This window comes from Triticum urartu, chromosome 5A, assembly GCF_056163025.1.
Source record: "Triticum urartu cultivar PI428250 chromosome 5A, HENAU_Tu73, whole genome shotgun sequence".
NCBI classification, from domain to species: domain Eukaryota; kingdom Viridiplantae; phylum Streptophyta; class Magnoliopsida; order Poales; family Poaceae; genus Triticum; species Triticum urartu.
In genome coordinates this window covers 438,848,885-438,865,162 of record NC_141877.1, presented here as the reverse complement: position 1 = coordinate 438,865,162, position 16,278 = coordinate 438,848,885, and the positions used below count along the sequence as shown (strand labels likewise).

General features: G+C 46.1%; 1 protein-coding gene across 1 annotated transcript; it reads right to left on the bottom strand.

The window, feature by feature from the left end:
* Positions 1-268: 268 nt before the first annotated feature.
* Positions 269-2,892, bottom strand: LOC147971800 (uncharacterized). Its single transcript, XM_087524127.1, has 2 exons — positions 2,504-2,892; positions 269-1,871 (listed from the first exon to the last, which is right to left on the bottom strand). The coding sequence occupies exons 1-2, from the start codon at positions 2,890-2,892 to the stop codon at positions 269-271; spliced, it is 1,992 nt and encodes a 663-aa protein (XP_087380253.1).
* Positions 2,893-16,278: the final 13,386 nt, after the last annotated feature.

Here is a 16,278-nt window from a genome sequence, read left to right as displayed (position 1 = left end):
ACCAACAAAAGAACAAGAAGTAAAAAAACAACAGGATTGATGAGAGACACAGGAGGGCCTAAGGCCGTTACACACCCCACGGGGGGAAAAGATAAAGGAAAAAGAGATAAGGGTCTCCGGCAGCCATGCAAGGCCCACGGACGGGAGACCTATACCAATCCTGAAGATCTAATAAAGGGGAGGGAAGGAGTCAGGGGGAAGCAAGCATAGGCCCGAGCTGGAAGTGACAGCAGCATGCAGAAACGTGGCCCTACACAGAGGAAAGAGATCATGCAGCGTCGAATGCCTCCTCAGCGCGAGCGCAAGCGGCAAGCGCGTCCAGGTCGACACCACATGGCTCCCCCAGGGCCTGAAGCTGACGAAGGGAGAGGGAGTCGGGCACGCCATCGTCGACGCCAATGCCGGCAGCCCGCACAGCAGCGCGGAGGTGGGGGGAGCCCTTGGAGTAGTCGAAGTGCGCCGCCTTGAGCGCCTTGGCCCGGTCCAACATCTTGACGTACAGGGACGGCTCCTTTCGGGCGAGGCGGGAGCTACGGCGACCGGTGTGGTCTGTGTCAACCGCGCACTTGCGCCGGCCATGACGCTTGAGGGCGGCGTGCTCGTGGTCGTCGTTTGCCAGCTCGGAGGGCAGCATCACCGGGGAGGGAAGCATCAGGGCGTGGCCGTCAGCAGAGGCGGGGTCGGAGATGGAGGAGTTGCTGCCCTCGTCTTGAAACAGAGGGGTTGCCGGAGGGAAGATGGCGCACCACTTGGGAGGGAAGGGCTCAGAGAGCAGCCCAGCCATGCGGCGCCCAAGCCCCCGGCGAAAGGCGGCCATGGCCGCGCTCTGCTGGGCACCGGGGAAGTCGTCGATTGGAGCAGGAGCAGCAGGGCATGGCTCGGTGGAGAGGGAGTCGAAGCCGCGAAGACTGAGCGTGTCGATGTCGTCCATGCCAGTGGAGCGAGGTCCACGCGGCGAGCGAGGAGGGTAGCCACCATCCCCCTCAAAGTGGAAGGAGGAGACGGACGAGCCATCCTCCTCGACGGACCAGAAGCGAACGCGGCGGATGCCCACTTCCGTGGAGAGGTCGCCGTCGAAGTTGCGGACGAGAAGAGCGTGGGGGACGTCGTCCTCGTGCTCCAAGCGGATGACAAGACGCACGGCGGAGAAGTTGAGGTCGTTGAGGCAAAGGGGGTCGATGCAGCAGATGTTGCCGATGGAGCGGAAGGCGTTGCGGATCCCACCCTCGTGCCAGTGCTCGAGGGGGAAGCCGGTGGCCGAGAGCTGGGCGAAGCAGGTGTATTCCCACCCAAAGAGGTTTTCCCCGTTCTCCAGGCGCTCGAGGGTGATGACGTGCCCGGCGAACGACATGGGGAAGTGCTGCATGGCCTGCTCCCGAGCGCTCTCGGAGGAGAAGACAATCATCATGGCGCCATAGTGGGAGGCAGCAAGACCGACGGAGGGGTTGCCGGCGCGCTGCTCCAGGGCCCGATGGAGGAGGTCGCCCGGACTGGAGGAAGCCGGGTCGACGAGGGCATAGTAAAAGCGGCGGGAGTGCGCCATGTCGACCACCATAGGCATGAAGACCTCAGCGTACTTCGGCCGGCGGAGCCCGGCGGCGCCCTGAGGCGGCAGCTGGGCGGGCGGAGCCTCCATCTCCGGAGCCAACGGGGGTGGGGGGCTTGCGGACGAGGAAGAGCCGCACGAGGGCGGGGCCCCGCGCGGGAACAGAGTGGGAGGACGCACCGAGAAGGGGATGGTGCGCTCCGCCTCGACCTCCCGGTAGTAGCGGTCCAACCAGTGCTCATGCGGAGGAGCACGCGGCATGGGGGAGTTGGGCGGCGAGGTCGAGCGGGAGCGGGACAGAGACCGGAGAAGCTCGTCGGAGAGCCTGCGAGGGGGAGAGGAAGGGTGAGAGGCAGGGGACACAAGGGACGGGGGGAGGAAGGAACAAGGAGGAGGGGCTCGAACTTACATGCTGAGCTTAAGTGCCCGGAACGCCCGCAGTCATGGCAGCGCACGGGGTCGCGGCAATCGCGGACGAGGTGCTCAGCGGAGTAGCACTTGTGGCACAGTTTTTTGACTGGAGAGGAGAGGAAGGCAAGGAGGCGGCGACGGTGGAGATGAGGAGGAGCCGGGGAGAGCAGGGTGTCCTTATAGGACTGTGGCAGAGTGGGAGCGCCGTCCACAACAGTGGCGGCCGGGGAAACCGGAGATGGGCGAGCGGCGCTGCAGGCCGCATCGCAGAGCGTCCGGAATCGCGGTGTAGAGGGCGGAGAGGAGGAGGGAATCGCGGGTGACAGCGGAGGGAGTTGAGGAAGGATAGGACGAGGAAGGGGTAGGACGGGGGTAGGAGAAGACAGAACATGAGAGGGAGGGATGGGGGCGCCACGCGGGTCAGGTCGAGGGGCCAGAAGCTCATGGGCCCGCAGAGTGGAGGGGGAAGATTCATGGACGCATGCGGGAAAAGAGGTGGATTCTAGGGCACGCATACCGGGCGCGGAACCCGGCAGAACAACAGACTGCATGCGCGAGGGATCCACGGCGGCAAATGGGGCATGCACGGGATCGAGCTCCAATGCCAGAGTCGGTGGGCTCGCGGTGCAGGCCCGCGCGCGCTCAACGACCGCCATGGCGTCCACCTTGCGGCGATGGAGGGCAAGTTTCGTCCGGCCAAGGCACAAGGACGCAGTCGCAACAATGAAGCTCGCCACGTCCGGCGAGGCGGCAAGAGCGTAGAAGACGTCGGGGGCAGCGAGCACGACCGAAAACGCGTCCGGGGAATCCGTGAGGAGGAAATTCAGCGCATTTTTCACAAAGAAAACGTTGATCCGGGCGGAGGGCACTACAGGAGTAATCCAGAAACGGCAAGCAGCAGTCGCATGAAGATGGACAAGAGAAGAAGCTACCATGGAGTGAAAGTTAAGCAAGACGAAATCGAGGAACGCCGCACCTGGCTTTCGGAAGACGACGCGGCCGGGTTTCCCCAGCCAAAGACCCCGCAACAAGGCGTCGCTGTCGTCGCTGCCTGGGAAGCCGCGTAGGTGATGCAGGAGGAGGTCGAGGCTTCAGCGGAGACCGGGGGGAGGCGGCTGGCACGAGGGGCACGCGCCACGGGAGGGACAGCGGGGATAGCTCTCGCTCCGGCAGCAACGAGGAGAGGCTGCCAAGGCACACCGGGATGGGAGGAAGTGACGCCGGCAGGTGCCGTGGAGGGGGCTTGCCGGACTGCGACGAGGGGTCGCTATCGCCAGAGCTCATCTCCTTCGTCCCTGATAGACCCATCTAAGGTTTTATTTATTTATTTTTGAGGATTGGTCTGATTAATAGATCAGAGTGTTTTTGAAGATAAAAATGAACGCCATCACATACGTAGAGATCGTGTAATGTGGAGGGCAGCTGGGGGCGCGACTATGGGTCGCCCAATGTTGTAGGGAGCGGGAACTGGACCGGCCCAGTAACCAGCTACTGCGGCGTGATGACGTCATGATGACACCATGCAAGTTCAATTTTTCTTCACATCTTTGTTTACCTTTTTTTTATTTTTCTATTTCATAATATTTTAAATATATATGATACAAAACAACTTACATACTTTTTAGAAATGTTAATCTTGCATTGAAAATGCTAAACATATAAAGAAAAATTTTAATAAGAAAAAATTACATTAATTTTTTTCATGTGTTTAATATTTTTACATGCCATTTTGAGAATGATTATATATATATAGGGTCGCGTTATTCGTCACCCTGGGTGAGAAATAGTTATTCTTCTTCCTTCTTTATTTTACTACCAATGCACCGTAATTTTACGTTTCGTAAGTTTTGTCTTATTTCCGACGCAAAAAGGGACCGTAAGAAAATATATAATCGCCATAAAAAATATTTTATGTTATGTAAAATTATAAACGTAAAAACATAGTCTAAAATACACATAAACTGCAAATTTTCTTGTCTTATGGCCTATATTTTTATTTTTATGTCAAATTTTACGTAATTAATCAATAGGAATGTAACTATTTGAATTCGAAATGTAATTTAATTATGAAATGATCGTAAGATTACCTCGGGTGAAAAATAACTTATTCTGCACCCTGGGTGATGAATAGTAACACTATATATATATATATATATATATATATATATATATATATATATATATAGTCACATGATTCAAAAAAAAGTTTATTCTCTTAAAATAATGTATGTACCAGTTTAAGAGAAACTTTCACAAGTTTCCAAAATGTTTTTCTGGCATTATAAAAAACAATGTATAATGTAAGAAAAATCGGACTTTGTAAAAAATGTTTTTTACCATTAAAAAATACACGTGACATTTTAAAGAAACGTCACAGCTATTCAAAAAATTGTTCGTGTATTTCATAAAATGTTTATACGATTTAAGAAAATATTCCCGTAGTTTAACAAATGTTCATTTCTGTTACACAAATGTACAACTTGTATTTGGTAAAAAAAAGTTACTGTGTATTCAAATAAATGTTCAAAAAAGTATTTGAAAAAAATGTACATCGTGCATTTGAAAAACTCTAAAGTGTACCGCAAGAATGTTTCACGTGTGCTCTAGAAATGCACATTGTGTACTAAAAAGGGCATGTGCAATTTTCTTTAATAAAAACCAAAAAAGAAACAAAAATAAAAGAAAAAACTGAAGAAAAACAAAAAAGAAAAAAAGCAAATTATGGCAAAAAAAGAAATAAAAAACAAAATAACCAATGAGGAAACAAAGAAAAACAATGCAAAATTAAGTAAAAATGAAAATTGTGGAAAACCAATGAAAAACAAATGAAACCAAAGAAAAAAACTAGAAAACCTGACCGAAGAAAACTGGTGGAAAAACAAATAAAGCAGTAGAAAAAATAAAATTAAAAGGGAAAACCGTACCTACAGAAACGTACAACATGCAGCGAAGGAACTTCTCTACTGGGCTGACCAGCTTAGTTATTTTTTATTAAGAATCGGTGCGGGCGACTTATAAGCCCTGTCGGGCAACAGGTGCGTCTATACCTTGCCTCAAAATATAATGCCGGGTATTGAAAACTATTCAAGCTATATTTAAAATTACATGATGAACATTTCCAAAAAATTGCTTATTTTTCTAATACCCAATGGACAGTTTTGAAGGACAAGATGAACTTTTTTTTTGAACTAGGAAACATTTTTGCTACAGGATGAACGATTTTTATATATAGAGTGAACAAGGTTTTAGTACACGGACAACGAAATTTTCAATACACGGTGAGTATTTTATAATATGTGATAAACATTGTTTTAAATGTGCAATGAAGCTATGAACCTCTTCAAAATACATGATCATCATTTCTTAATGTGTAATTAAAAAAAGAATTGGATGACAAGAAAAGGAAACGAAATATGGAAAAAAAATACAAGATGAACCAAATAGTTCGCACAATTAGATGATGTATCGAAACTATAATGAAAAACTTGGAAAGAAAAAGAAAAGTAAAAAAAGAAAAGGAAAATGAGAAAAGAGAAATTTTAAAAAAAAAGAAGGGAAAACAATTGGAAAGAATAAAAACCATAGAAAACATATTAGAAAATGAAACATAAACACCAGATAAAAAATAACCTGTGAGTTCACTTCAGAAGCACATTATTTTAAACGAAGGAAAAAGTTTTGCCTCATCTCATTGATAAAGAAGGGGTTTGAAACATAGTTACGAGGACCATTACTCCTCCACAAATGGTCGAAACAAAAATGAATACTCTCGCGGCATGATCGAGCTAAATTTTGTTTGCCCTCGCAAGAACCCAATATCTCGCTTCACTTCTTATCGAGGCGACCACCCCATGGGCATGGTCATTTGCCCGGGAAAACCTTCGTATTCCTCTCTCTCTCTCCAAATCTCCCAGACCACCACCAACAACAGTGAAGCCGTCGCCTTACGCCTCTGGCCCGTGCCTAGAACCGTTCTCTCCCACCACTCGTCGACGGATGGCAAACCGGGCCAAGCATCGATCTCCAGCTCGTGCATACCCAACCAAAGTTTAACTCACGCCACACCCTGAGGGAGAACCTGCACTTGAATAGCGGGTGTGCCGCAGTCTCGGGCTCTCTCTTACAAAGTTGGCAAACACCACAGTTTGGTCACCCTCTCTTCTGTAGCCTATTCGCTATCCACACTCTGTTCTTGATTACCATCCAGGCAAAAAATTTGCATTTAGCAGGTGCCCAGTTATCCCCACACTAGTGATCTCATGCTAGTGGCGATGACACCAGCGAAGAGTGCCGTGTAGGCAGATGAGGCCGAGTAGATTGCCGAGGCTGTGAATTTCCAAGCAATGTCATCTGGGGCTCCCTCTGTGAGGTGAACCTGTTGAATTTTGCCCCATAGGACATGAAACTGTTGAAGGCGAAAAACATTGAGCCCATTGGAGATGTTGATTCTTTGTACCCACGTGTGGTTGTGCATGGCGTCGTGAACAGCGGCCCCTTTCCGGGCGGAAATCTAAAAAATGGCGCGCGTGATATCCTTAGGCTCCTCCCCCTCGAGCCATGGGGAATGCCAAAAAGGTGCCTTCCTTTCGTCCCCGAGTGTGATGGTGGTGGCTACGTAGAAAAAATTATTGTCCATCTCCTCACAAGGGTTGCCGAGCCCAACCCACATCCTAAGGGGGTCCTTGTTGGGGGACGTAGTAATTTCAAAAAATTTCCTTAGCACACGCAAGATCATGGTGATGCATAGCAACGAGAGGGGAGAGTGTGATCTACGTACCCTTGTAGACCGACAGCGGAAGCGTTATGACAACGCGGTTGATGTAGCCGTACGTCTTCACGGCCCGATCGATCAAGCACCGAAACTACGGCACCTCTGAGTTTTAGCACACGTTCAGCTCGATGACGATCCCCGGACTCCGATCCAGCAAAGTGTCGGGGAAGAGTTCCGTCAGCACGACGGCGTGGTGACGATCTTGATGTTCTACCGTCACAGGGCTTCGCCTAAGCACCGCTACAATATTATCGAGGATTATGGTGGAAGGGGGCACCGCACACGGCTAAGAATATGATCACGTGGATCAACTTGTGTCTAGGGGTGCCCCCTGCCCCCGTATATAAAGGAGCAAGGGGAGGAGGCCGGCCGGCCCCTATTGGCGCGCCAGGAGGAGTCCTCCTCCTAGTAGGAGTAGGACTCCTACTAGGAGGGGGAAGGAAGTGGGGAGGGAGAAGGAAAGGGGGCGCCGCCCCCCCTCTCCTAGTCCAATTCGGACCAGGGGGAGGAGGCGCGCGGCCCACCCTGGTTGCCCCTCTCTCTCCACTAAGGCCCATATGGCCCATTACTTCTCCCGGTAGGGTTCCGGTAACCCTTCGGCTCTCCGGTATTCTCCGAAATCACCCGGAACACTTCCGGTGTCCGAATATAGCCGTCTAATATATCAATCTTTATGTCTCGACCATTTCGAGACTCCTCGTTATGTCCGTGATCACATCCGGAACTCCGAACTAACTTCGGTACATCAAAACTCATAAACTCATAATATAACTGTCATCGAAACCTTAAGCGTGCGAACCCTACGGGTTCGAGAACAATGTAGACATGACCGAGACACGTCTCCGGTCAATAACCAATTGCGGAACCTGGATGCTCATATTGGCTCCTACATATTCTACGAAGATCTTTATCGGTCAGACCGCATAACAACATACGTTGTTCCCTTTGTCATCGGTATTTTACTTTCCCGAGATTCGATCGTCGGTATCGCAATACCTAGTTCAATCTCGTTACCGGCAAGTCTCTTTACTCGTTTCGTAATACATCATCTCGCAACTAACTCATTAGTTGAAATGCTTGCAAGGCTTATGTGATGTGCATTACCGAGAGGGCCCAGAGATACCTCTCCGACAATCGGAGTGACAAATCCTAATCTTGAAATACGCCAACCCAACATGTACCTTTGGAGACACCTGTAGAGCTCCTTTATAATCACCCAGTTACGTTGTGACGTTTGGTAGCACACAAAGTGTTCCTCCGGCAAACGGGAGTTCCATAATCTCATAGTCATAGGAACATGTATAAGTCATGAAGAAAGCAATAGCAACATACTAAACGATCGGGTGCTAAGCTAATGGAATGGGTCATGTCAATCACATCATTCTCCTAATAATGTGATCCCGTAAATCAAATGACAACACATTTCTATGGTTAGGAAACATAACCATCTTCGATTAACGAGCTAGTCAAGTAGAGGCATACTAGGACACTCTGTTTGTCTATGTATTCACACATGTATTATGTTTCCGGTTAATACAATTCTAGCATGAATAATAAACATTTATCATGATATAAGGAAATAAATAATAACTTTATTATTGCCTCTAGGGCATATTTCCTTCAGTCTCCCACTTGCACTAGAGTCAATAATCTAGTTCACATCGCCATGTGATTCAACACTAATAGTTCACATCACCATGTGATTAACACCCATAGTTCACATTGTTATGTGACCTATACCCAAAGGGTTTACTAGAGTCAGTAATCTAGTTCACATCGTTTATGTGATTAACACCCAAAGAGTACTAAGGTGTGATCATGTTTTGCTTGCGAGATAATTTTAGTCAACGGGTCTGTCACATACAGATCCATAAGTATTTTGTGAATTCTATGTCTACAATGCTCTGCACGGAGCTACTCTAACTAATTGCTCCCACTTTCAATATGTATCTAGATCGAGACTTAGAGTCATCCAGATTTGTGTCAAAACTTGCATTGACGTAACTTTTTATAACGAACCTTTTTGTCACCTCCATAATTAAGAAATATTTCCTTATTCCACTAAGGATAATTTTGACCGCTGTCCAGTGATCTACTTCCTAGATTACTATTTTATTCCCTCGCTTAACATAGTGTAGGGTATACAACAGATCTGGTACACAGCATGGCATACTTTATAGAATCTATGGCTGAGGCATAGGGAATGACTTTCATTCTCTTTCTATCTTCTGCCGTGGTCGGGCTTTGAGTCTTACTCAATTTCACACCTTGCAACACAGGCAAAAACTCTTTCTTTGACTGTTCCATTTTTAACTACTTCAAAATCTTGTCAAGGTATGTACTCATTGAAAAAACTTATCAAGCATCTTGATCTATCTCTATAGATCTTGATGCTCAATATGTAAGCAGCTTCACCGAGGTTTTCTTTGAAAAAATCCTTTCAAACACTCATTTATGCTTTGCAGAATAATTCTACATTATTTCCGATCAACAATATGTCATTCACATATACTTATCAGGAATGTTGTAGTGCTCCCACTCACTTTCTTGTAAATACAGGCTTCACCGCAAGTCTGTATAAAACTATATGCTTTGATCAACTTATCAAAGCGTATATTCCAACTCCGAGATGCTTGCACCAGTCCATAGATGGATCGCTGGAGCTTGCATATTTAGTTAACACCTTTAGGATCGACAAAACCTTCTAGTTGCATCGTATACAACTCTTTTTTAATAAATCCATTAAGGAATGCAGTTTTGTTTACCCATTTGCCAGATTTCATAAAATGTGGCAATTGCTAACATGATTCGGACAGACTTAAGCATAGATACGAGTGAGAAACTCTCATCGTAGTCAACACCTTGAACTTGTCGAAAACCTTTTTGCGACAATTCTAGCTTTGTAGATAGTCACACTACTATCAGCGTCCGTCTTCCTCTTGAAGATCCATTTAATCTCAATGGCTCGCCGATCATTGGGCAAGTCAATCAAAGTCCATACTTTGTTCTCATACATGGATCTCATCTCAGATTTCATGGCCTCAAGCCATTTCGCGGAATCTGGGCTCATCATCGCTTCCTCATAGTTCGTAGGTTCGTCATGGTCAAGTAACATGACCTCCAGAACAGGATTACCGTACCACTTTGGTGCGGATCTCACTCTGGTTTGCCTACGAGGTTCAGTAGCAACTTGATCTGAAGTTACATGATCATCATCATTAGCTTCCTCACTATTTGGTGTAGTAGTCACAGGAACAGATTTCTGTGATGAACTACTTTCCAATAAGGGAGCAGGTACAGTTACCTCATCAAGTTCTACTTTCCTCCCACTCACTTCTTTCGAGAGAAATTCCTTCTCTAGAAAGGATCCATTCAAAGCAACGAATATCTTGCCTTCGGATCCGTGATAGAAGGTGTACCCAACATTTTCTTTTGGGTATCCTATGAAGACGCACTTCTTTGATTTGGGTTTGAGCTTATCAGGTTGAAACTTTTTCACATAAGCATTGCAACCTCAAACTTTAAGAAACGACAACTTTGGTTTCTTGCCAAACCACAGTTCAGATTGTGTCGTTTCAACGGATTTAGATGGTGCCCTATTTAACGTGAATGTAGCTTTCTCTAATGCATAACCCCAAAACGATAGTGGTAGATCGGTAAGAGACATCATAGATCGCACCATATCTAATAAAGTACGGTTATGACGTTTGGACACACCATTACATTGTGGTGTTCCAGGTGGCATGAGTAGTGAAACTATTTCACATTGTTTTTAACTGAAGGCCAAACTCGTAACTCAAATACTCTTCTCTACGATCAGATCGTAGAAACTTTATTTTCTTGTTACGATGATTTTTCACTTCACTCTGAAATTCTTTGAACTTTTCAAATGTTTCAGACTTATGTTTCATCAAGTAGATATACTCATATCTACTCAAATCATCTATGAAGATCAGAAAATAATGATACCTGTCGCGAGCTTCAATATTCACCGGACCACATACATCAGTATGTATGATTTCCAACAAATCTGTTGCTCGCTCCATTGTTCCGAAGAACAGAGTCTTAGTTATCTTTCCCATGAGGCATGGTTCGCAAGTATCAACTGATTCATAATCAAGTGATTCCAAAAGCCCATCAGCATGGAGTTTCTTCATGCGCTTTACACCAATATGACCTAAACGGCAGTGCCACAAATAAGTTGCACTATCATTATTAACTTTGCATCTTTTGGTTTCAATATTATGATTATGTGTATCACTACGATCGAGATCCAACGAACTATTTTCATTGGGTGTGTAACCATATAAGGTTTTATTCATGTAAACAGAACAACAATTTATTCTCTTACTTAAATGAATAACCGTATTACAATAAACATGATCAAATCATATTCATGCTCAACGCAAACACCAAATAACACTTATTTAGGTTCAACACTAATCCCGAAATTATAGGGAGTGTGCGATGATGATCATATCAATCTTGGAACCATTTCCAACACACATTGTCACTTCACCCTTAACTAGTCTCTGTTTATTCTGCAACTCCCGTTTCGAGTTACTAATCTTAGCAACTGAACTAGTATCAAATACTGAGGGGTTGCTATAAACACTAGTAAAGTACACATCAATAACATGTATATCAAATATACTTATGTTCACTTTGCCATCCTTCTTATCCGCCAATCACTTGGGGTAGTTCCGCTTCCAGTGACCAGTCCCTTTGCAGTAGAAGCACTTAGTCTCAGGCTTAGGACCAAACTTGGGCTTCTTCATTTGAGCAGCAACTTGCTTGCTGTTCTTCTTGAAGTTCCCCTTCTTCCCTCTGCCCTTTTCTTGAAACTAGTGGTCTTGTCTACCATCAACACTTGATGTTTTTCTCAATTTCTACCTTCGTCAATTTCAGCATTACGAAGAGCTCGGGAATCGTTTCCGTTATCCCTTGCATATTATAGTTCATCACGAAGTTCTACTAACTTGGTGATGGTGACTAGAGAATTCTTTCAATCACTATTTTATCTGGAAGATTAACTCCCACTTGATTCAAGCGATTGTAGTACCCAGACAATCTGAGCACATGCTCACTGCTTGAGCGATTCTCCTCCATCTTTTAGCTATAGAACTTGTTGGAGACTTCATATCTCTCAACTCGGGTATTTGCTTGAAATATTAACTTCAACTCCTGGAACATCTCATATGGTCCATGACATTCAAAACGTCTTTGGAGTTCCGATTCTAAGCCGTTAAGCATGGTGCACTAAACTATCAAGTAGTCATCATATTGAGCTAGCCAAACGTTCATAACGTCTGCATCTGCTCCTGCAATAGGTCTGTCACCTAGCGGTGCATCAATGACATAATTCTTCTGTGCAGCAATGAGGATAAACCTCAGATCACGGATCCAATCCGCATCATTGCTACTAACATCTTTCAACTTAGTTTTCTCTAGGAACATATCAAAATAAACACAGGGAAGCAACAACGCGAGCTATTGATCTACAACATGATTTGCAAAATACTACCAGGACTAAGTTCATGATAAATTTAAGTTCAATTTAATCATATTATTTAAGAACTCCCACTTAGATAGACATCCCTCTAATCCTCTAAGTGATCACGTGATCCAAATCAACTAAACCATGTCCGATCATCACATGGGATGGAGTAGTTTCATTGGTGAACATCACTATGTTGATCATATCTACTATATGATCCACGCTCGACATTTCGGTCTCCGTGTTTCGAGGCCATATCTGTATATGCTTGGCTCGTCAAGTATAACCTGAGTATTCCGCGTGTGCAACTGTTTTACACCCGTTGTATTTGAACGTAGAGTCTATCACACCCGATCATCACGTGGTGTCTCAACACGAAGAACTTTCGCAACGGTGCATACTCAGGGAGAACACTTCTTGATAATTAGTGAAAGATCATCTTAAAATGCTATCGTCAAACTAAGAAAAATAAGATGTATAAAAAGATAAACATCATATGCAATCAAAATATGTGACATGATATGGCGATCATCATCTTGCGCCTTTGATCTCTATCTCCAAAGTACTGTCATGATCTCTATCGTCACCGGCATGACACCATGATCTCCATCATCTTGATCTATATCAATGTGTCGTCACATGGTTGTCTCACCAACAATTGCTCTGGCAACTATTGCTATCGCATAGCGATAAAGTAAAGTAATTATTTGGTGCTTGCATCTTATGCAATAGAGAGATAACCATAAGGCTTTTGCCAGTTGCCGATAACTTCAACAAAACATGATCATCTCATACAACAACTTATATCTCATCACGTCTTGACCATATCACATCACAACATGCCCTGCAAAAACAAGTTAGACGTCCTCTACTTTGTTGTTGCAACTTTTACATGGCTGCTATGGGCTTAAGCAAGAACCAATCTTACCTACGCATCAAAACCACAATGATAGTTTGTCAAGTTGGTGATGTTTTAACCTTCGCAAGGACCGGGCGTAGCCATACTCGGTTCAACTAAAGTTGGAGAAACTGACACCCGCCAGCCACCTGTGTGCAAAGCAGGTCGGTAGAACCAGTCTCACGTAAGCGTACGCGTAATGTCGGTCCGGGCCGCTTCATCCAACAATACCGCTGAACCAAAGTATGACATGCTGGTAAGCAGTATGACTTATATCGCCCACAACTCACTTGTGTTCTACTCGTGCATATAACATCAACACATAAAACCTGGGCTCTGATACCACTGTTGCGGAACATAGTAATTTCAAAAAAAATTCCTACGCACACGCAAGATCATGGTGATGCATAGCAACGAGAGGGGAGAGTGTGATCTACGTACCCTTGTAGACCGACAGCGGAAGCGTTATGACAACGCGGTTGATGTAGTCATACATCTTCACGGCCCGACCGATCAAGCACCGAAACTACGGCACCTCCGAGTTTTAGCACACGTTCAGCTCGATGACGATCCCGGACTCCGATCCAGCAAAGTGTCAGGGAAGAGTTCCGTCAGCACGATGGCGTGGTGATGATCTTGATGTTCTACCGTCGCAGGGCTTCGCCTAAGCACCGCTACAGTATTATCGAGGATTATGGTGGAAGGAGGCACCGCACACGGCTAAGAATATGATCACGTGGATCAACTTGTGTCTAGGGGTGCCCCCTACCCCCATATATAAAGGAGCAAGGGGAGGAGGCCGGCCGGCCCCTATTGGCGCGCCAGGAGGAGTCCTCCTCCTAGTAGGAGTAGGACTCCTACTAGGAGGGGGAAGGAAGTGGGGAGGGAGAAGGAAAGGGGGGCGCCCCCCCCTCTCCTAGTCCAATTCGGACCAGGGGGAGGAGGCGCGCGGCCCACCCTGGTTGCCCCTCTCTCTCTCCACTAAGGCCCATATGGCCCATTACTTCTCCCGGTAGGATTCCGGTAACCCTCCGGCTCTCCGGCTTTCTCCGAAATCACCCGGAACACTTCCGGTGTACGAATATAGCCGTCTAATATATCAATCTTTATGTCTCGACCATTTCGAGACTCCTCGTTATGTCCGTGATCACATCCGGGACTCCGAACTAACTTCGGTACATCAAAACTCATAAACTCATAATATAACTGTCATCGAAACCTTAAGCGTGCGGACCCTACGGGTTCGAGAACAATGTAGACATGACCGAGACACGTCTCCGGTCAATAACCAATAGCGGAACCTGGATGCTCATATTGGCTCCTACATATTCTACGAAGATCTTTATCGGTCAGACCGCATAACAACATACGTTGTTCCCTTTGTCATCGGTATTTTACTTGCCCGAGATTCGATCGTCGGTATCTCAATACCTAGTTCAATCTCGTTACCAACAAGTCTCTTTACTCGTTTCTTAATACATCATCTCGCAACTAACTCATTAGTTGAAATGCTTGCAAGGCTTATGTGATGTGCATTACCGAGAGGGCCCAGAGATACCTCTCCGACAATCGGAGTGACAAATCCTAATCTCGAAATACGCCAACCCAACATGTACCTTTGAAGACACCTGTAGAGCTCCTTTATAATCACCCAGTTACGTTGTGACGTTTGGTAGCACACAAAGTGTTCCTCCGGCAAACGGGAGTTGCATAATCTCATAGTCATAGGAACATGTATAAGTCATGGAGAAAGCAATAGCAACATACTAAACGATCAGGTGCTAAGCTAATGGAATGGGTCATGTCAATCACATCATTCTCCTAATAATGTGATCCCGTTAATCAAATGACAACACATGTCTATGGTTAGGAAACATAACCATCTTCGATTAACGAGCTAGTCAAGTAGAGGCATACTAGTGACACTCTGTTTGTCTATGTATTCACACATGTATTATGTTTCCTGTTAATACAATTCTAGCATGAATAATAAACATTTATCATGATATAAGGAAATAAATAATAACTTTATTATTGCCTCTAGGGCATATTTCCTTCAGTCCTTCCACTTGTACCACATCCAACGCAGCCTCAAGGCTATCGAGAACTTGCGGAAATCCAGCACACCCAGTCCGACGAGGATTTTTGGCTTGCACACCTCAGCCCAGTTAACCTTGCATTACCCTCACGAGACCTTATCTTACCCGACCCACGGGAAGGCCCTCTCTAACTTATTAACCTCCTCCAGAGTGCCAACAGGGACAACAAGCGGGGTGATATGATGTGTGGTTTGCGCCGTTAGGACAGACGTGACGAGGGCAGCCCGGCCCATGGACGTGATCAGCCTACCTTGCCAAGGGACAAGCCTCTTCGGAAGCACATTCGTTAGTTCACCTCTTAGTTGTGCTTCACCCGTTTCTCAAAAAGAAAAAGAGTTGTGTTTCACCCTACGGAGCACAAGTTAGTTTATTTTGGAAAAGCATGGTTGTGCTTTCTTGAGGAACGCATGTTTGATTTCTCGCGGGATCACAATTGTGCTTTACCTCAGCATGAGCAGAAGTTAGTTCACTTGTGAACACTTGCTAGTTCATTTTGGAAGCACATGCTAGTTCACCTTGTGTAGCACAATGTTGGCAAGAAAACAGTTTATCGAAACCTATCACCTCAACAGGAGCGAAAGAGGGTTGGAGCAGAGAGGGTGGGAGAGTGGTGCGGTGTGGACGACGCCTGCTTAAATAGGCGTGGCAGCAAGGCGAAGGGACTGATGCCGGCTTGAATGCAGCGCAACGGCCGGAGTAGGCTTCTCGATCGCTGCGTGTGCATTTGAAGCGGCGCCACAGCTTTGCTTGGGAGGGTTTTTCGGGATGAATGGTTTTCGGATGGGACCGGGTCGTCGGACACGTGCGTGGAAGTGGTCCGGACGCCCGCGAAACCCCCTAGTTTGTCTTCGGTTTGCGGAAAAACAGAGGCCCGGACCGGTCCGCAGACCGACGAAGCACAGTGTTGGATGGCAAAATCAAGTAGGGATGCGGGCGGTTTGGGGTTGGCTGCTTTGGAGATGTCCCAAAAAAAGGAGAGTATGGTGAAGATGCTGGCAAGACTCTTGGAACCATTCTCTGTCTATGAATGGTCCATAACTATTTGTATTATGAAAT

Bases quoted from the DNA above. Each gene is read 5' to 3' on its own strand.
- LOC147971800 (XM_087524127.1), bottom strand. From the start codon at position 2,892: ATGGTAGCTTCTTCTCTTGTCCATCTTCATGCGACTGCTGCTTGCCGT. The intron at 1,872-2,503 runs GTCTGTTGTTCT...TCCCCCTCGCAG, and splicing joins GTGGATCCCTCGCGCATGCA to GCTCTCCGACGAGCTTCTCC.